The 22171-nt window shown below is 50.1% G+C and overlaps 1 protein-coding gene across 14 annotated transcripts in view; it reads left to right on the plus strand.

Annotated features, from left to right (window-relative positions):
* Window positions 1-22171, plus strand: part of trh (PAS domain-containing protein trachealess) — a 1040091-nt gene that overhangs the window by 969556 nt on the left and 48364 nt on the right. For 10 of the 14 annotated variants that reach the window (XM_071674540.1, XM_071674542.1, XM_071674545.1 and 7 more), the window contains one exon: window positions 21461-21481. The exons of the other annotated variants lie outside the window; for them this stretch is intronic. In XM_071674540.1, coding sequence (XP_071530641.1) covers window positions 21461-21481 — 21 coding nt within the window. The remainder of the gene's footprint in view (window positions 1-21460; window positions 21482-22171) is intronic. 14 annotated transcript variants of the gene reach the window in all.

The following is a 22171-nucleotide window of genomic DNA, read 5'->3' on the forward strand; positions in this document are numbered from 1 at the left end:
CTCTCTCTCTCTCTCTCTCTCGACGGAGGACGACTGTGGGTCCCCCGGGTCAGTCGAAGCTTCGAGCTCGCGAGGCCTCAGTTCTCGCTACAGGATTTCGAGCCAGGTCGATGTGTTGGCCAGGGAGGAGGGCAGATGATGATGCACCGGTCACCTGGCCAGACCATCTCCACCACGAGTGGGGTTTTCATATCTCAAATTATTTCTGTGTTCGTTGATCAAGACCTCTTGAATGTTGAGTGCTTACACCTCGACGTCGTGTGTGTGGATGGTGAAACGATCCCTAGTTTGTGGCTCTGGATAGAATCTCTATATTATGATTTAGTTATAGAAGCTTAGTTTTTGGATACATTTTCCCTCCTCCTCCTCCTCCTCCTCCTCCTCCTCCTCCTCCTCCCCTTTTCTTCAGCCAGCATAGATCTGGATCCTTTCCGTTCGTCGTTTTCCCAACAGAGGCATGGTGTGGGGCCGTCGCCAAAAAGGACATAAGTTAACTAGTTGACCCGGTGAAAAAGAGCCAACTTTACCCGTAAAGATACGATTTTTTTTCTCTCTCTCGCCTCCTCCTCTCCCTTCGACGATCTGGTCTCGCTGGAATTGCAGCGATTCCTTCGTTACTGCCAATTGATGGCAGTTGTACCAACTGGTATTATTAGGTCCATGTGATTAAGGGAGGTTTCAGGTAAACGTTTTGGTTTGTGAGGATGGATGGATGGAGAGGTGGAAGGGGAGGCCAGTTTGGGTTGGTTAGAGGGGGGTGGACTAGCATGGGGGAGGAGGTGAGGGGAGGAAAGGACTAGACCTCTCGTGGAGGTGGTGAGGGGTGGACAAAGCCAGCTAGGGGGATGGTAAGGGGTGGACAATGCCAACTAATGGGGGTAGGTAGTAAAGGGACGGCGATAACCAGCTTAAGGGGGTTGGTATGGTGGCGAAAAAGAGGAGGCCAGAGATGGGTGATGATTGACCTAAGATGAAGCCTGGGGTCAGACACTGACCCCAGGCTTTATTTAACAGCTGTCGTTGCTCTCTATATAAACTATTCTGATTTTCCGAAAAAAAAAAAGAAATGCTAAGAGGCATCACAATGAGTTCACTCCATCTGCATCGTTGCTACAGAGGTTGTAGGGCTTCGTCCCTTCCCTATTGAGGGAGGTGGGGAAGAAGGTGCCACACTCCGTTCTCTGGGGTCGTAGGGAGAAAAGGGGTTCCACCCCATACTCTAGGGGTGGTAGAAAAGGCGGGGCTTCTCACTGTACTCTGCGTGATAATGGGGGTGTTGTGGAAGGAGGGCTTCACCCCATTCTTTGGGGAGGATAGTTAGGGGAAGAGGAACCTCACCCACTTACTCCTATCCCCTTGCTCCTCCGTCTAACACATCCTGTACCCTATTCTCTATCCCCATCTTCTGTTCCATCCCCAATCGTCCTCCTATCCCCTTGACCCCTTTCCACATGATCTCCCAGTCCCTCCAATACGCCTCTCCCCTCCCTGCCAGCTCCCTCGTCCCCCTATCCACCTCCCTGGTACCCGACCCCGCCCAGTTGTCGCCAGGGGGGGACGTAACAAACCAAGTCTTTCACTTAATTTAATTATTCTCGCGCACACATCCAACTTTTGGGAGGGACGCTCACCCAACCGTGATTGACTGTGGCTGGAGACCCCCAAGTGGAGGCCTATGCTGCCTCGCGTAGGACGAGGGAAGGGGGCAGGTAACAGAAGACCTGATGGTTTCTGAGAGGTCATCTGCTGGAGGACAGTAATGGCAGTACGTGGGAAGGACTGATAACAGAAGACGTGATGGTCTGTGACGAGGTTATCTGCTGGAGGACAGTAATGGTAGTACATGGGAAGGACAGATTACAGAAGACCTGATGGTCTATGACGAGGTTATCTGCTGGAGTATAGAAACAGTATCCTTAGATTTATATCATCAATCTTTACATACAGAGACGAACTACTAAAGCAGAAAGCTCTTCCCCACCCAGCCGGCAGGAGAACACAGCTGAGAAGGAACACCATGAAGTAAACAAACGGTATACTGCCATGGACATTTTATAGGAAAGGGGGAATGGAGAAAATGTTCCGATCTGATACTTTAGGGAAAGAGAGGACTTTAACTGACTTTAACTGCTACCTCCACAGCATGATGCAGAGGTATGAGGACCTCATGAGTGCCATAACCTATGTAACAGAGATGTAGGAGGCAGGTTGGCTGCATTAACCCTGGCTGTGTGGCCTCTGTAACTGCTGATGCAGAGGCTGACCCCTGGGGGTTATGAGGCTATCGCCTGAGGTATAGGGCTGCCTCATGAAAGGTATGGGGCTGCTTGATAGGGTATATAGGACCGCCCTGTAGATCGTCTAGGGTCCTGCCGTGTAGGGTAAGTAGGGGCCGCCCTATATATCGTCTTAGACCCTGCCTTGTAGGGTATATAGGACGGCCCAATAGATCGCCTAGGAGTCTGCAGTCCTCGTAGGACTTTCCCGGTGGCCAGGGGAGTATTACAGTGCTATGAGACTATCGTCCCGTAAGGGCTAAGGTCAAATTGTATTTACTAAGATTAGCGACCCACCAAAAAAAATCTGGACAGCACTGCCTTGCCAGTGAATGCTATGGTAATGATCATCCACCAGGCTGGTATTGGCCAGTGTGTTCGTCTGGCATTTTGTGAGATCGTCTGTGTGTGTGTGTGTGTGTGTGTGTGTGTGTGTTTGTGTCTTCATCGCTCATCTTACACGGGATTTAAGGGCGTGGATGACGAAGGCCTCTGTAACGATGACCCGCCCATCTCAGACGAATCTAATAAGATTTTTTTAAGAACCTCCGCCACTGTAAAAGGATGTAATTACCTGTATGTCGTAATTACTTGTTTGTACTGTAGAGGAGGAGGAGGAGGAGGAGGGGAGTTTGAACACTCGTGGGACCTCCCTACATCTTGTGTGTGTGTGGGGGGAGGAGGTGTGTTTACCTCCCCAGTCGACACTAAGCAAATTAACGTAACTCAGTTGTCCCCCTTTCGCCAGATATCCTTCAGAAGAACAAAGAATCCCTCCCTTGTAATTAGCACTTGTTTTGCCCCGGCGCTTCTCTTTTCCGAGTTGAGTTCGGGGACGTCCCCAGCTGGGACACCTCCTGTGCGGGTCTGTCTTCACACTCGGTGGGTCAAGTGGTGACGATGCTAGCTCCATAGGGAGGTTGCTATTCACGGTTTGGATTAAGATACTTGATGGACGGGGGTTCTACGTTTCTTGAAATTTTGCCACACGACGGTACGGTCCCTGAGCACGACGGTACGGTCCTTGAACACGACGGTGTGGTCCTTGAGCACGACGGTGTGGCCCTTGAACACGACGGTACGATCCTTGAGCATGACGGTGTGGCCCTTGAGGACGCTACGGTGCGGCCCTTGAGCACGCTACGGTGCGGCCCTTGAGCACGACGGGGTGGCCCTTGAGCACGACGATGTGGCCCTTGAGCACGACGGTACGATCCTTGAGCACGACGGTGTGGCCCTTGAGGACGCTACGGTGCGGCCCTTGAGCGCGACGGTACAGCCCTTGAGCACTAGTTGCGGCTCTTAAGCACCACAGTGCGACCCTTGAATATGATGCTCTGGCCTTTGACCTTTCAAACCCTTCAAGAGAGCCAAGTCAGATGCAAGAATTTTCCTTCTCGAAAATACAATAGGATCCCATCACCAAAGGCTTGGACACGCGTAGAGAACGGGAAGTACCAAAGGAGGAAGATTACGTTGGCCGGAGAGTAGGCTTGGCCACCAGCGAGGACCTACGACCAGGAGTCAAAGCCTAAACTAAGGTAGAGAGAGAGAGTTACTGTGGTGGGAGAAATGCCGAGGCCAGATGTATATGTACGTAAGTCAGGGAACCGCTTTGGCAATTTGAGGTTGTAGGGTGTGTGTGTGTGTGTGTGTGTGTGTGTGTGTGTGTGTGTGTGTGTGGGAGAGACAGGGTGTTAGGCAGGGGATGTGGAGAGACTCGAGAGGGAGATAACGTGTGGAAACTTTGAAGGTAGGCGAGGCAGCGCGCGAGCAAGGAGAGAGACCGAGAGAGAGAGAGACTTGAGGTCAGAGTTCAGGGGTCTGAAGGGAGACAGGAGACTAGGGAGATAATCTATCAGGGCTGGGAGAGAGACTGGAGGCCAGGGAGATAATCTACCAGGGCTAGGAGAGACAGGAGACCAGGGAGATAATCTATCAGGACTGGGAGAAGGGGGGGGGGAACAGAGAGAGAGAGAGAGAGAGAGAGAGAGAGAGAGAGAGAGAGATGAAGGAGGGAGGAGAGTGAGGGTGGGGAGGATGGAGAGAAGGCCGGGGAGATAACGTGGGAGGTTAGGAGGGGGAGTCCAGGAGGCCTAGGGAGGGAGGGGGGGGGGGGAAGAAGGAGACAAGGGAAATGATCTGTTAGTCAGGGAGGGCTTGGAGGGAGGGAGGGAGTTGTTGGAGAGGGGTCCAGTAGGCTTGTAGGGGCTCGGGGGAGGGGTGGTTTGGGCGAAGTGAGAGAGAGAGAGAGAGAGAGAGAGAGAGAGAGAGAGAGAGAGAGAGAGAGAGAGAGAGAGAGAGAGGAATGAGACAAGGGAGATGATCTATGAGGCAGGGAGGGACGGGGAGGGAGTGGCCGAGGGAGGGACCATGTGGGAGAGGAGGGAGCAGTAGTGAAGGCAGACAGTAATTCCCTTAGCCAGGTCCTCATTGGCATGCCAGCCTCGACGGCGACAATTTCCCACGGCAGAACAAACCTGGTGGCGCTGACTTGAGGGGCCTCTCTCTCTCTCTCTCTCTCTCTCTCTCTCTCTCTCTCTCTCTCTCCTCTCTCTCTCTCTCTCTTTTTTCTTTTCTTTCCCCCCCTCCCTCCCCCCTTCCTCCTGTTGGTATGGAAGGTAAGGGAATTATAGAAGAAGAAGAAAAGGGGGGTTTGGGTGTGGTCAGTGAGGTTGGGGATATAGATTGTAGTATATATAGCGTGCGACCAGGGGTGAAGGGGGTGTGTGTGTGTGTGTGTGTGCGTGTGTGTGTGTGCGTGTGTGTGTGTGTGTGTGTTAGAGGGTCGTATAGGGAAGGACGACTGTCTTCAACACATCCCTACTCCATTCCTATATGGCGTATATATATATATATATATATATATATATATATATATATATATATATATATATATAGAGAGAGAGAGAGAGGGAGAGAGAGAGAGAGAGAGAGAGAGAGAGAGAGAGAGAGAGAGAGAGAGGAGAGAGAGAGAGAGAGAGAGAGAGAGAGAGGAGAGAGAGAGAGAGAACAGATGATGCAGGCCGGGCCTTATGTCTTCAGGGTATTGTGAGTTGAAGGATCTTTTTTTTTTATCATTTACCGTCCGCCAGCTTGACTGGACGTGCGTGCGTGCATGCGCGCACTTGTGCCTTTGCTTGTTTGGGCAAACCGGACGCGTGGGAGTGACGGATGCTCTCTCTCTCTCTCTCTCTCTCTCTCTCTCTCTCTCTCTCTCTCTCTCTCTCTCTCTCTCTCTCTCTCTCTCTCACACACACACACACACACACACACACACACACACACACACGACTAAGCCAGATGTGTGTGTGTATGTATATGTGTGTGTGTGTGTGTGTGTGTGTGTGTGTGTGTGTGTGTACGGTCGCGTCACACAACGGCAGGTCACGTGAACACATTACGAAATCTAGCGTCGTCGATAGAATGTTTTTTTGACATAATAACAAATATTTATATTAGAATGAGATCGTTTGTAAAAGATGGAATTTTGAGCTGGGTGTGTGATTACCACATGTATGTTACTGGCAAGGAGTTTTACACTCGCGTTGCACCGTCTCTTTGTGTGTATATATATATATATATATATATATATATATATATATATATATATATATATATATATATGATAGAATACGTTAATGAAACACTTTATATAGGGGGGGGAGGTTGCTATAGCACCCCCTTCTTCTCCTCCCCCTGTGCTCGTAACTTGACATATCTACGTGTTATACTGTTGGCTATATCCTCCCCTTCCCTCACCGGTGCTTTGCTCCTCTTACCACCCCTGCCCATTCCCTTCCCTCCTTTCCCCTACCCTTCCATTTTCCCCTCATCTCCCCCACCCCCCCTTCGCGCCTCCCCTCCCCCCAACCACTGCCTCACCCCCCCACTCCCTCCCTCCCCACCCCCTTTACTATGTCCGGATCTCACATTATTTTATTTTCCTCCACACGCACGATGAAAGGCCCGTTGCGTGCGTTGCGTGCATTGCGTGCGTTGCGTGCGTTGCGTGCACGCGAGTGCTTTCGTTCCGTGTTTGCAGTGTCGGTTGAGCTACTGCCCATTGCGGCGTGCTTGCTTGCTCGCTCGTTTGTATGTATGCAAAGCTCACATTCGTGTATTAGGGTTCGAACCCCCTGGAATGTTGTTGCGAGGCAGCTTAGGAGCCAGTAAGGGCCCGACGTGGACTGGATGACCTTGGGTTTCCGCAAACCCTGTGTTACAACGGTTGACATGACGGAACGGTGACGGTAACGTCACGTGATGGTGACGTGACGTGACGGAATGGTAACATGACGTGACGGGACTGTGACGAACGGTGACGCGATGAATAGTGTGAATGTTACGTGAAGATACCATCTGCTATCATGGTCTTCTGTTATCTACCCATCCCATGTACTGCCATTACTGTCCTCCAGCAGATAACCTCGTCATAGACCATCAGGTCTTCTGTTATCTGTCCTTCCCATGTACTGCCATTACTGTCCTCCGGCAGATAACCTCGTCACAGACCATCAGGTCTTCTGCGTTACATAGACATCGGTTCGCTACACAGATGTCCTCTTTAGGTGTATAGGCCGTGGTGGGTGTCCTTCGACACCCTGGGTATTGGGTTGTGAAGGCGACTTGGTGTACTGGTGTATCCTGGAGGTGTAAGCAGTTAAGGACACAGGCTTTCTTGTGTACTGGGTGCTGAAGAAGGAAGAGGAGGGTAGCGTTAGGATGTTGAGAGTGTATTGGTTCTGGTGGACTGTGTACTGTGTGTCCAGGTATGGAGAACTGGGTGTTGGATAGTTTGCCCTTGAGTGTGTGTGTGTGTGTGTGTGTGTGTGTACTGGGTGTAGATGCTGCGAGGGTGAAGGTGTAAAGCTGTTGGGCTTGTTACTACCACCTGTGTGTACGTTGGTTGTTACTCGTAGTGTAGGGATGGGATGTGTGGTGTATTAGGTGTATCACTGGGTGTAGCGATGCCTGGCGCAAGTGTCCTGGGTGTATCGGTGACAACCGCGGGTGTCCCATTGCCTGATGCCTGATGTCCGGTGCCTGGCGCGGGTGTACTGGGTCAGTCGTTGCCTGCCACGGGTGTATTGGGTGTACCTATCCCTGGCGTAGGTATACTCGGTGTAACTATGTCTGGAGCGGATGGACCGATGCCTGGCGCGGGTGTACTAGGGTGTGCCAGTACCTGGTACGGGAGTACTGGGTGTAAGGGCGTGCGAGGCGGGGCGGGGAGAGAGAGAGAGAGAGAGAGAGAGAGAGAGAGAGAGAGAGAGAGAGAGAGAGAGAGAGAGAGGACCTCCCTGCAGAAGGCGCTAAGTTACTTACCGTGGGCCACCGTCAGCCCGGTACTTCCGACGCACGCTCGCCTAACGAAGCCCCAACCAGGAGCTGTATGTGACCAGCATACTGAGAGAGACTCTCTCTCTCTCTCCCCTCTCTCTATCTCTCTCTCTCTCTCTCTCTCTCTCTCTCTCTCTCTCTCTCTATCTCTCTCTCTCTCTCTCCCTACAACCGCGCACAGGGAGGATAAAGGGCGGGCGGGGCGGTGGTTGAGGGGGGGAGGGGGAAAGTTAGAGATTATAGGGTTGAACAGAGGGAGAGGACGCGGAGGTGAATAGGATGCTGAAGAACATGTTCGGGGAAGAGGAAAGACACGATTGAATATAATGACATTTTGGTGAACATTGTTCATTGAGGATAGTGGAGAACACTGTTCATCGATTGAAGAAACAGTAGAGCTGGAGTAGTACGTGTAGTCAGGTTTGTGGGGGGAAACTGCTTACAGAGAGAGAGAGAGAGAGAGAGAGAGAGAGAGAGAGAGAGCTAAGGGGGAGGGAAGGGAGGTTCTCTGGTCAGCATGAGGGGGGGGGGGCTAGTCTGGGCCGAGCGTCAACAAAGGAGACGAAAAGAACTTGGGGTTGAGGGGACTCCCGCCGAAGACGCAGAGGCGAAGTAGATATTTAGATTCAGATGTCCTTTTGATAGTAGTAGCAGTAGTTGTTGTTGTAGAAGTAGTAGTAGTCGTAGTAGTAGTAGTAGTGGTAGTGGTAATCGCAGTAGTATAGTAGGAGTTACGTCACAGTCGTTAGAAATATTTGCGTACCACAGAGACTGGCTGTTATCAGAGAGTGAGTCATTGCCTCGTCGTGGGACGATAGACTAGACATTGGACGAAACCCTGGTCTAGAGCTCGAGCCAGGGTCCAGGTGGAGGGAGGAGTGTGTGTGTGGTAGGTGGTAAAAGCCAGCGTGCTCACCAGATCACCAGGGCCCGCTGACTCTCGAGGAGGAGGGAGGAGGAGGAGGAGGAAGAGGAGCTCTTGCGTCGGTCTTAGAGATAACCTCCTCCTCCTCCTCCCGACACCATCGGCTGGGGTTTGGTCCCCGTGTTGTCTGAGGAGGTCCTGACCGACCTCCTCCTCCTCCTCCAGGTCCTGCCCTTCCTCTCCTACTGACTTATGAAACCCCCCCCTCCCTCTCTCCTGATCCCTCCCTCTCCTGCTGACTTGTGCCCCCCCCCCCCGCCCCATGACTACTATTGCTGCTTCTGCTGGGATCTCCCCCCCCCCCCTCCCACCTCCCCCATCCTCTTTTCCCTCCGCCGTTGCTTCTGCTGACCACTTTACCTACCACCCCCCAACCCCCTCCCGCCCTCCTTCTTCTTCTGACCTTTGACCCGATTCTCCCCCCCCCTCCCCCTCGTTTTGTGCCCTCCTGACCTACGACCTGTGAACTTAATAGCGCCAAGTATCACCAACACCAACCTAAAGCATAAACCTCGCTGGAGAGTTTTTTTTCCCTTCAGACGTGGACAACGTGAGCAGTGCTGCCATTCCATGTCTTCTCACGTCACACTTTTGTATACAAGATTCCTCCCAACACACACACACACACACACACACACACACACACGCACACACACACACACACACACACACACACACACACACACACACACACTCGATACCCCTCAAGACGCCTTACTACCTGAATAAAACGAGTCTCTTTGATAGCATCTTCAAGAGGGAGGGAGTCAGGTGGCTGATGAACCGTATATCTCACACAGGTACTTCCCAGCATGTAAGAGAAGCGAAGGTCATAAAGAGCCAAAAGTCGTAGTTTTGATTGTCGTTTGAGTAAGGCCCCTCCCTGCCCCTATGTAAAAAGGGAGCCTATGTGAATTACAACCTTTGACCTTAGGATGTTAATACCAATGTTTTCGGCATTTCCAAAGCACCGTGCGTTTCCATTCATTTCTATTTCTTTCTCCCTGGAGCTGTGATGTACTGCTAACCACGCAGGTGTTGCTAGCAATACACTTCCAGAATAATGCATGATACTGCAGCATGCAATACCATTTATGTATATATATATATATATATATATATATATATTAGCATTAGGAGAAAGCAGCTTTTTTATTATTGTTTTGGTGATTAGGTCATAAAGGTCGCTATCTTAACTAAACCTTCGTCTTTGCTAACTTCCCTCTCCCTCCACCCCGCCCACACTCACACACACCTCGTGACACATCTTCACCTCACCCTCACCTTCCCTGTTATATAGATCATCATCGCTACACCTTCACGTTCGCTATCTTTTCATCTTCAAGCTTGGGTCAGTTGTGTTCACTCTTCTATTCATCAAAATACTCTCTCTTTTTTCCACACGATCTTCAGTATCTCCCAGCTTACGTTCATGATAACCTTATCTTGAGTAGTGTGTGTTCGAGGCCAAAGCATGTGACCCCTGTCCTGGATCATTTCATGTTCACTCCGCTCTTCTTCTTCTTCTTCTTCTTCTTCTTCTTCTTCTTCTTCTTCTTCTTCTTCACCACACCCTCCCTCATCTTCACGCAGCCTTGAACCTTTAGATTGGATTATTTCGTGTTCATTATACATTTTCCACATTCACAGACAAGACTTGGGATAGAGGAGGTATGATAGATACAGTGCTCAGCAGCAGCCAAGTGCTGAATGAGGGTGGTGGTGTGTTGGTGCCTCCTCCGTGGATTAAAGTCTTGGGCTCTGATCTACATTCGTGGCAAGTGGGGACCCGGGGGTTCGAGTGCGCTGAGCTTGTCCATTAGGGCCTTTTGCAAGTAAGAAGTCTCTCGGCTCCCTAAGTCTTGGCTCTCTAATAAGGAAAAGTAGCGACGTATTGGAATTACCTTCCTCTGTTAGGACCAAGACGCCCTGCGATACTGGGCCGTACGAGGAGAGGCCTTCGGGAGGCCGAAGACCTCCTTAGGCACTCCTGCCGCAAGGATCAGAGTCCTTGAGGGCTGGCGGGAGGCGGTAGCGGTCAGGGGCGCCGCCAGCCCTCCGCTCCCCCCACACACCCCCACCACCACCGTCGAGGGGGAAGGGGAACCTGGTGGAAATGTTGCAATTGAAAAATATTCAATAGAAAAGTTGGGCGGCGGGCGGGTGCTATCGGAGGCAAGGGCTTCGCCACCGCCATACCAATGAGCAGAGAACCCCTGAGGCCCCGGCGGGACGGGCGAGGTGGAACAGGAGGAAAGTGGGACGGGCGAGGTGGAACAGGAGGGAGGCGGGACGGGCGAAGTGGAACAGGAGGGAAGTGGGACGGGTGAGGTGGAACAGGAGGGAAGTGGGACGGGCGAGGTAGAACAGGAGGGAAGTGGGACGGGCGAGGTGGGAAGGGGGGAAGTGGGACAGGAAAGGTGAAACAGGAGCGTCGGTGTAGGGGGGGGGAGGTGAAGGAACGGGTGTGAGAGTAACACCAGTGTGGAAAAGTAGGGAGGAAAGGTGGTACTGACGGAGAGAAGAAGAGAACAACGTAGACACGATGGGAGAGATGGGCTGGGGTGGGAAGGGGACGGCAGAACAGTAGAACAATAGGTAATGAAAAGGGAAGAACCCGGGAATGGTAGTGGAGAAGATATGCAGTGAGAAGGTGGAGGCAGCAGAAAGGAGAAGGTGGAGGCAGCAGAAGGGAGAAGGTGGAGACAATAGAAGGGAGAAGGTGGAGGCAGTAGAAGGGAGAAGGTGGAAGCAGTAGAAGGGAGAAGGTGGAGGCAGTAGAAGGGAGAAGGTGGAGGCAGTAGAAGGGAGAAGGTGGAGGCAGCAGAAGGGAGAAGGTGGAGGCAATAGAAGGGAGAAGGTGGAGGCAGTAGAAGGGAGAAGGTGGAGGCAGTAGAAGGGAGAAGGTGGAGACAGTAGAAGGGAGAAGGTGGAGGCAGTAGAAGGGAGAAGGTGGAGGCAATAGAAGGGAGAAGGTGGAGGCAATAGAAGGGAGAAGGGAGGTACTGAAGGGAGCGGATGATTACGTAGACAAGGAATCGAGGGAGATTACTGGGTTGGGAACTGAGGGAGATTATGTGTAGGGGGTTAGGTGGACGATTTCAGAGGTCGGGTCTGAGGAAGATTATGAGGAAGAGGGTTCGGAGGAAGAAGGTTAGGGGAGACGGGGCCTGAGGAAGATTAGGAGAATGTGAGACGGATGTGGGAGTGAGGAAGATATTGGAGGATGAGGAGGAGAAGGGCGATATGAGGAAGAGGAAGATGTCCGAGGAAGAGCGTGTTTCAGGAGGTATAGTGGCAAGGAGGAACGGCAGATGGAGAAATGAATTCTCCTCCCAAAATGTGGAGAAAACTTCAAAAATGCAATGAGCGTCGACGTTGAAAGACAGACAGACAGACGGGCAGGCAGACAGACCGTAAATTGAGTCGATAGATAATCTAGAAATGGAAGTATTAGCGATAGATAGAAAGACTCAAGTAAGGAGGAGGCTTTATGAACCAAGTGATAAGAGATTGAAAACGAGGTGAGAAACTGATGTTCAGAGTGATAAAGGTTGAAATTTGATATAAAAAAAAAATACCTATGACATTTTTAGAAAGGTGGAATAGTTACAAAATTGTACCAGGTATCGATAGACTATTTTCTTTAAGAGATTAACAGTCGTGGCAGTTTTTTTTTTTTTTTGGCTTTTTTTTTCTTTTTATGTTGCCTGTGTTCCTTGTATCCCCCCCCCCACCCCCATCATTTTTTTTAAGCCGAAATGGAAAGAACAGTTTTCATTTTCGATTCCTTTTTCTTTTTTTATCATACCTCTCTCTCTCTCTCTCTCTCTCTCTCTCTCTCTCTCTCTCTCTCTCTCTCTCTCTCTCTCTCTCTCAACAGATTCGATGAGTTTTATGACAAGGTTAGAGCAACATGCGCTGGGTGTTTGGGATCATTTCTTATGAACACGATTCATACACATATATGTAAAGTAGCTCGAGAGTAAAAAGCAAATTGTTGTATACTTTTTTCTTCTACATTTGTTATATTTGATCGCCGTTTCCCGCGTTAGCGAGGTAGCGTGATTTAGATCGTTTAGAGTAGTACTAACTATTCTTTGAGTAGTCGTTTTCTTAATGTACCAAGAGTCACTATGATAACCCGGGGATTCCTTCAAGTTGTTAGTCTTTGTGACCCTGGTTTGTTTGCAGTGACTGGTTCTTTGTGGAGTTGAATTCTTTGTGGCCGTGGGTTCTTTGTGGAGTTGAGGTTTCTGTGGCCGTGGGTTCTTTGTGGAGTTGAGGTCTTTGTGGTCGTGGGTTCTTTGTGGTGTTCAGTTCTTTATGGTCTCTTTTTCTTTTCTTGACTTTTTTGATGCTCTGGGTTGTTGTTGAAGTGTCTGGCTCTGGTGGGGTTTTGGATCCTACGAGGCTTCGGACGCACTGGGGGTTCGATGTTTCGAAGCGTTCCTTACTTGGTGGCATTGGTGTTTCCGTCCCCCCCCCCCGTTCCTCCTGTTTCTCCCTTTGCACCGTTTCCCCCCGTCCCTCCTCTCGCTCCCCTTGCACCGTTCCTCCAGGACCAAGCCTCGGCTGTCCAGGTTCTCCCTTTCTCTTGTTTCAAAGACGTCATTTTCGACGCCGTGAAGCAGCAACCGCCCTCCTCTATGCCTCGGTGCCACTCCCTTACTGTAAACGTCTCCTCACCTCGAATCTCGTATCAAATATCCTCTCTCTCTCTCTCTCTCTCTCTCTCTCTCTCTCTCTCTCTCTCTCTCTCTCTCTCTCTCTCTCTCTCTCTCTCTCTCTCTCTCATCCTCATATCCATTCCCCTCCCCACACGGCTTCGTGGTCTAACGCTTTCCCCCTGGCTTTGCCGCCCCTCCCACAGGACGCCTCTGTGAAGGGACCAAGACGCAGGAGTCAGTCTGCCTCCCACCCACCCTCCCCTCTGAGGTCTTGGTAGAAGGTATTCGTGTTACGGGAAACAACACTGGCTTGGCAGTGTGACTTGCGGGGGGTGGGTCGTCTGCGTCTACTGCCCCTCCCTCCTCTCTCCCATCAGGACAGGCGCTGCCTGAAGCATGGGCGTGCGTCCGGTCCCTCCCCAGCCTTCCTTTAACAGGGACGGATCTTACACAAAAGAAAATTAAACTCTAATAAGCCCAGTCACTCGCAATTCGCTGGACCTGAATGGTTGGAAGCAGCGGGAGAATAGCAATGAGACGACAGGGCCGAAGTATGGCCACGATGGGCTGGGGAAGGAAGAGGAGGAGGAGGAGGAGGAGGAGATAGTGGGAAGGAAGAGAAAGAGAGGAGGAGGAAGGAAGGAAGGAAGGAGAACAAGAAAAGGAGAGAGCGGTAGAAAATCGAGAAAGATAGAAAGGGAGGAGAGACTGTGGAAGTAAAATAAGATCTTTCATGACAGATTGCAAGGGGTGGTGTGTGTGTGTGTGTGTATGTGTGTGTGCGCGTGCGCGCGCGTGTGTATGTGTGTGTTACGTGTCGACATCGCACGGAACAGTAGTCCTCATGTCACAGCATAAGTTACAGTCCCTCCGTCACAAACAAGAGAACAGCTTTACCTTCGTCACAACAGACAAAAGGCCACCATTACGTCATGGTTCGAAGCTTCAGAACCACAGTCTGGGCAACAACGGGGATTGTTCAGGTCTGTGGTGGACAGGTGAAATTCCCTTTAACTTTCCGAGCTTGTTGATCCTGACGGCTTTGCTTTGAATTGCTGTAGGGTCTTGTCTACGCGCCTCTTACACTTGTTGTTTATTGTTCTCTAGGTCTTCTGTGGCCTTGACCCCATTTATAACATGTCATTGAACGTTTGTTTTTAACATATTCGTGGAGAGAACATGGACTTCTTTTAACATTTTCTTGGACAATCATTTGAACAAGCTCGTTCTCTACTTGTTTCTCGACTGGTGTGGGCGTCGGCTTTGCCTCGTTCTCAGCGCGTTCTTCCCTTGTTTGGATTTGACCTCGACACGTTCTCAGCATGTTCAGTACGTGTTAGCACTCGCTCCGTTGACTCGTTTTGAACGTGCGTTTTCCCGATGTTGACGTGTGTGTGTGTGTGTGTGTGTGTGTGTGTTAGGTCCTTCATTGACTGTATCTAGCCTTAACACACACACACACACTCTCTCTCTCTCTCTCTCTCTCTCTCTCTCTCTCTCTCTCTCTCTCTCTCTCGGTACCGCCTGGATCCTTCTTTTTTTTCCCCTTCAACTTCCCGTCAGTGTTTTCAGTCACTCCCTTCCAGTGCTGTGAGTGAGCACGGTAGCACAGAGTGTTGTGTGTGTGTGTGTGTTCGTACGAGGAGACACGCGCTCAAGTGAGTATGTTGTGTTGTGCAAGCACATACCCCCTAAAGTAATATGACACCCCCCAAAGGAATTATGTTTCACGAAATCGTGTGTTTTACGAAACCGTGGGATCCTTAAGTATTCGTGCCGTAGACCCTTACTGTCTGAGGCTTCGCCCTTCGGGGCGAGAAGCCTCCAGAGACGTGGACCTGAAATTCCAGGCCGGAAGCCTTGCCCTGAGACGAGGTGACCTGGTGACGCACTTTCCAGTAGTCGACAATTTAAATGGCTTGGGAAATCAATTTAAGTGGTATAAGAAATCAATTTAAATGGCCTGGAAACTAGTTTGAATGGTATAGAAACCAATTTAGATAGTATATAAAACCAGTGTAAATGGTTTAGAAACCAATTTCACTGGCTTAGAAAACTCGTTTATGTAGAAACCAGTTTAAATGGTATGCGAAATATGAATATTCGTGGAAACCAATTTAAGTGATGGAGGAGACTAGTTCAAATGGTTTGGAAACCTATTTCAAGGGGAGTGTTTGGTTCTGCCACCACAGTGGTTGGCTGGGCACTGCAAATAATCCTTATTAACAAGTTGATTTATATATATTTTTTGTCATGGGACCTGATTCAGCCTTGAAGACATAGTGTCCTCTGTCGTAAACCATCTCAAGAGTACACACACACTCATAACCTTTACCACAAAGACCTCGTCCCTCCCTCCCTCCCTTTTTTCGTTTCTAACCGCAGGAAACAAGTCCTTTCTCTCCCTCAGTCAAGGGCGACTGTGGTGGTGTGGCGTGGTGTGGGGAACTGTAAATAGCTTCGCTGGCCCTAAATTTAGGGGCTGTGCCACGGCCCAAATTCCCTTTCAGGGGAGGGAATGGCCCGGTCGCCCTGACCTGGGATGGGGTGGTTTCGGGGGGGGAGGGTGTCGTCGCCGCTTGTCACCCAATCAGGAAGCTCATAATTACATTTTCAGCCAATCAGATTGAATTACCAGCTCTCCATGGGACTCCACGCAGCACAATGCAGAGAATTCTGCAATCCAGCGTTGTGGCGTAGTCACATGGCCTTATATTCCATTGAGCTCGTGTTTCTGACATAGTTCATCTGTTCCTTTAGCGAATTTCGGTCGCGTCGCATTTTCTGTGGACGGGCGTAAGAATTGAGGTTACCAGAAGGAGGTAGGGGGGAGGGATAGGGGAATTTTAGGGGTTAGGAGGGGTTGGATGGTCGGTCGGTCGGTCGGTGTTTGAAGATGGCGGGATCGTGTTCGCCAGAGGGACGAACTCCAGCTTCCCGTAAGAGGGTGGTCGTCACACGGAGTAGTAGTAGTAGCCAGCAGTGGTGGTCGCTGCGCATTGCTTGGGCGCGAGGCTCGTGTCAACAACGTCGGTCAAGAGGAGAGGGAGTAGAGGATCCACGAGGCGGCTGAGGGAGGGAGGGAGCGAGGGAAATGATAATGAGGAGAATCTGGGAGATGCACGGGGGGGTCATAACTCAAGCCAACAGGTGCGACACACCGCGCGTGATGGTCTTGCGTAAAACACACCGCGCGTGATGTTCTTGCGTAAAATCAGTCACCGCTACCTACCGCCACCCATCACAGCTGCTTGTGTGTGTGTGTGTGTATATATATATATATATATATATATATATATATATATATATATATATATATATATATATATACGTGTGTGTGCAGTCATACACACCTGTTGCTTGAACGTATTTGGTAATAAGCATCTGCCGAAGCACTTACACAATACTAGGAGTTTCCTGTACATCTGACTATAAAGATATGATCGTATGTATATATATATATATATATATATATATATATATATATATATATATATATATATATATATATATATACTTATTGCTGTAAGTAATAGTGATGCGCGTGGTCTAGTATTTGCAGATAGCCAAGGGGGAATAATGAAACACTACAAAATCACAAGTGCACTTTCGTGATATTACCACATCGTCAGGGGAGATGTACTAGTCAACACTCTTGTGACACAACATTTTTAGTTTTCCTCGTGACTATCAGCGTATACATATATATATATATATATATATATATATATATATATATATATATATATATATATATATATATATATATGTGTGTGTGTGTGTGTGTGTGTGTGTGTGTGTGTGTGTGTGTGTGTGTGTGTGTGTCTCCACTGTCGAGGGCTGCACAAAATGACTACATTCACCCCTAGTCTTGCCTGCAAGTCCTTTGTGCTTGCCTAATACATCAACTGCTTTGGCCCACCCTGGGAATAATCTAGTTCTGGCCAGACTGTTGTACCAAGTCAACAATATGTTGAATATAATATTGTCCACATATTTGAGTACTCTGCCAACATTTGCCGGGAAGTAGTCTACTGAGAGGTTTAAAAAAAAGAGAAAAAAAAAATTGTCGACTGTCAAATGTCTCGCACAAAAGGATTCTCGTTTCTTGTTTTCCTGCTGTTTTCTGCTGTGTCCCGTCCTCAGTAACTTTGCATTTACTCAAGTTGAATTTTATCATTTCCAATTTTGTTGTCAAGTTTTGTCAAGGTCCCCTTGTAAGTTGGTGCACTCTCTTCATGACCTCGGCATCATCTGCAAATACATTCAGGCATGAGTCCAGTCCTTCCAGCTAGTTCATTCACATTAGAGTATGAAGAGCAGTGGTCTTTTAGAACCACGCTCTGTGGCACACTTTTGATGACCTCCCACCACCACCACCATCCCTCCCTTCCCTTCCCTTCCCTTCCCTGAAACCTTTTCCAAGAAATTGTTCCTCCGACGCGGTCCTCTGGCCCACACAACACACACAGTTCATTCAGTAAGATTCTGTACATAATGAACTCTCTCTCTCTCTCTCTCTCTCTCTCTCTCTCTCTCTCTCTCTCTCTCTCTCTCTCTCTCTCTCTCTCTCTCATATCCTCGGTGATGAGGGTGAATTCACCCCCGCCTCCCTCCTTCTCCTGGGCCTCCTCATTTAATCCTCAATCTGTCAAACATTTAATCGACAGATTAAGTGTCATGAATATTGCTTCGCCTCGGCTGTCAAAATAGCCCCCCCCTTCCCTCTTTTTCTCGCCCCCCCTCCTCCCCCCAGCCCAGTCGAGTAGGAGATTTGACAGGCGTCCGTCACCATGGCCGCCTCTCAATTGACAGTGAGGGAGACGGGATCAGTATGGCTTCGTGGTGCTGGGCCGGTCAAGTATGAGAATTATAGACGACAGTGTGAGGCTCTGCAGTGCTGTAGCAGTGTGTGTGTGAGTCAGTGTGAGTGTCTGTGTGTGTGTCTGAGTGTGTGTGTGAGTTTGTGTGTGTGTGTGTGAGTGTAAGTGTGTGTGTGCGAGTTTGTGTGTGTGTGTGAGTGTGTGTGTGTGTGTGTGTGTGTGTGTGTCAGGGGGAGGGGGTGATGAGCACAGAGACCTGCTGGTTATGATGTGTAAATGGCTGGCTTTCCCTCACGTTTTCTTTTTTATATCAACCCCAGCTACTCCTCCCCCCCCAGGATCTCCCCCTTCCCCCAGTATCTCCCCCTCCCCCAGTATCTCCCCCTCCCCCCAGGATCTCCCCCTTCCCCCAGTATCTCCCCCTCCCCCAGTATCTCCCCCTCCCCCCAGTATCTCCCACTCCTCCCAGTATCTCCCCCTTCCCCCAGTATCTCCCGACCCTCCCCCAGTATCTCCCCCTTCCCCCAGTATCTCCCGACCCTCCCCCATTATCTCCCGACCCTCCCCAGTATCTCCCGACCCTCCCCCAGTATCTCCCGACCCTCCCCCAGTATCTCCCCCTTCCCCCAGTATCTCCCGACCCTCCCCCAGTATCTCCCACTACTCCCCCCGTATCTCCCACTCCTCCCCCCAGTATATCCCCTCCCCCTCCCCTGTATCTCCCTACCCTCTCCCCCAGTATATCCCCCCTCCCTCCCCCCCCTCCCCCCTCAATATCTCCCGCCCCTCAACCCCGAGAGGGCGGAGGGCACGCAGGCCACCGCGTCATCTCCCTTCGTCCCGTCCCACAAAACTTCGCTCGGCGTCCGGTCTTTGCCTCCCTCAGGCACGGCAACCAGGACGGACGAGAGATCCAAGAACTCACTCTAATGTATATAGCAATGTATATATATATATATATATATATATATATATATATATATATATATATATATATATATATACATATATATATATATGAATCCACAAAAGATACTTCTACCTTCCATGGACATATTCCGACGTGGGATGAGTTGACGATGAAACGGAACATTTTGAAATGAACGGTGGGGTGTGATATCCCCCCCCAATTTCGGTTGGCAAACCCTCTAATGGAGTTATGAGATTAGTTACAAAACATGTCAACAGATGTCACCTCAATCAGCGTCATTCGCGGTTACCTACGGCGTCAATTGAGCGCCTGACACCCGCTCCAGTGTCCCATCTGAATATGAAGGACTTCTTTTTTTCTATATTTTTGGGAACGTCTTTTTGACTTACTCGTAACGCTGTTGATATTTTTCTTTAAGTTATATTTTCTAAGTTATATTCATTCTCCAAGAGGCGAGAGTATACGTCACATTTGTGTTAATCTCAGTTGTGATAGTTCATCAGCAAAATAAAGTACCTATGAAGACTCTAGCTAGTTATAATTTGTAGCCATACACGCAGGCGAAGCGGGCGGAGGCACAGGCGAAGCGGGCGGAGGCACAGGCGAAACGGACGGAGGCGCAGGCGAGACATAACCACATACGTACAAGAAAGTAGCCAGAAGCGGTACACAAGCCGCCGGAAATACGCCCAAAAAAAAAGTGTCGCCAAGGATCAGGCCTCGGACAACGCCGGAATTGGCGACCCGGTAAAGTTCCCCAACGAGAAGCGGCCGTGAAACATGAGTGAGGATTGCTAAAAGAACAGGTGGTGAGTGGAGCGCCACAACCTGGTCAACGATGTGTCATGATTCGCTAAATGATCGCGCTACGAGACCCAGGAACCCACGGCAATACCTCGCCAAAACTCCCCGTCTCGCCAAGGAACCCCAGTTGTGGCGCTTTTTATGGAATCAGCTCATGGTATACCAGAAGACCCCACAGGAACGTGCAATATGCTCGCCAGGGGTGAAGAAGAAGCCACCTGAAGTCGCTATGAGCCCAGGAGGAATCGCGAAAATCCTCAAAGACGTCGTCAAAAAATCGCTTGGACCAGCGAAAATTTCGCGACGAAATCTCCCTCAAAAACGTCTTTAAATAACCCGTTCATCCCTTTGGACACCAGCCCTCAACCCCCATAGACCTCGGGGGAGGTGTAAACGCTGTTCCTGGACACCCGACAACACACCGTCACACACACACCCACCCCCTTCTCCGCCCCCCAACTAAGAGGGCGCCGTCACCCCTGACACACCACACACACACACCCCCTGTCCTCCTCCTCAAGCCCCATAACCCCCTCACACTACCAAACTCCTCAATTTTCCGCCATATGATTTCCGTTATGGTCAATTATATCTCGCGGCCGCTAAGGGGGTGAGGTAGGGTTGGGATAGAGAGAGAGAGAGGGGGCAAGGGGTAAAAGGGGGAAGGAAGTGTGAGGGTAGTACTACCAGTGGTCGGGGAGGGGAGGGGAGAGGAGAGAGGCCTTCCTTTTAAGAAGGGAGAGAGAGAGCCAGTGTGAGGGGAGCTGTGTGTAGTGTCGCTTATACGCGATTGTAAAAACGCACTGTGACTACGAATCATTCACTTAACCTCTGTAAAAATGTATGATAACTCTCAGTATTTTTATTGATCATAAAGATTATTCATGATACGTCATTGTACCGCGTTGTAACCCCTACGGCTGTAACCAGCGGCTGTGGTTACGGATCTCTGGTGCTGTATCGCCTCACAGTATACTTGTATCTGTCTCATCTTGTAAGCAATGGCCTCTCTGTATTTCCAACAATGTGTCACATTTCTCCATAGTTTCTGTCGTAAGGTAAGGCTACAGCAAGCTGTTTTCACTGCAATAGAAGTATTTTAAGGTCACAGCTAGCTGTATCCACTGTAATACAAGTAAGGTAAGGCCACACTGAGCTGTATCCGCTGTATTACAAGTAAGATAAGGCCACAATCAGCTGTAGCCACTGTAGTATAAGTAAGTAAGGCCACAGCAAACTGTATCCTGTGTAATACAAGTAAGGTAAGGTCACAGCAAACTGTATCCATTGTAATACAATGGATCTGGTCCCAGAATTCATGGACTTTCCTTCCCTGTGAGTGTGTGTGTGTGTGTGTGAGTGTGTGTGTGTGTGTGTGTGTGTGTGTGTGTGTGTGTGTGTGTGTGTCATCCTCCTGGGGAAATATGTTGGTCATTATCTATTATCATGTTACCCTTGCCTGCCCCTCCCCATGACCCTAACTTGCCCCTCCCCATGACCCTAACTTGCCCCTTCCCCTGACCCTAACTTGCCCCTCCCCATGACCCTAACTTGCCCCTTCCCCTGACCCTAACTTGCCCCTTCCCCCTGACCCTCACTTGCCCTTCCCCCTGACCCTAACTTGCCCCGCCCCCTGAACCTAACTTACCCCGAACCTGCAATTTGTAGTAAGAGACTTTTCCTTCCAGCCAGCTACAGATACAGCCAAAGTAAGTACACCCGAGTTTTCTTATCATTATTATCCTCCTGCTGTAGCTATAGCCACCCCCTCCCACCCTCACCCACCCACCACGACGAAGACTGGAGCTGTGACGAGGGGCGGGAGGAACACTGACAGGGACAGAAATGGTGACAGATGTCGTAGGGTCAGTGATAAGAGCACGAGCAAAAAACGACGAGACAGACAGACAGGCAGATAGACGGACACACAGTGCCTGAGATGGCAGATACTACACTGAGAGAGGGAGGAAGACAGTGATAAGGCCTGAGGTGGCAAATAGACGGTAATTCTTCAGTGCCAGTCATATGTTATGTCTTTTTGGCGACCTCTGTTTCACTACGGTGTGGGTGTTACACTGTCAGACCCCTCTACTAACCCACCCCCTCCCTCCCAATTAACCCCCCTCCCATGAAGTGGTGGTGGTGGTGGTAGTATTGTCCCCATGAAGTGGTGGTGGTGGTAGTACAGTGACTGTGAAATGGCTCTGAGTGGACAGAATGTTAGTTGAACATGGTCCCTAGTCCCGTCACGCACTTCTGTGGCCCCGTCACACGCTTTTCTAAGCCTCTCGTATACGTCTTTCCAGCCCCGTCACACATGCCATCCTCACCCCCTTTGCGTCGCCTGAGCCCACCAGTCCCGTCACACTCAGCCCATCCATCTCCGTCACACACCATCC

This window comes from Panulirus ornatus, chromosome 20 (genome assembly GCF_036320965.1).
Source record: "Panulirus ornatus isolate Po-2019 chromosome 20, ASM3632096v1, whole genome shotgun sequence".
Taxonomy (NCBI): domain Eukaryota; kingdom Metazoa; phylum Arthropoda; class Malacostraca; order Decapoda; family Palinuridae; genus Panulirus; species Panulirus ornatus.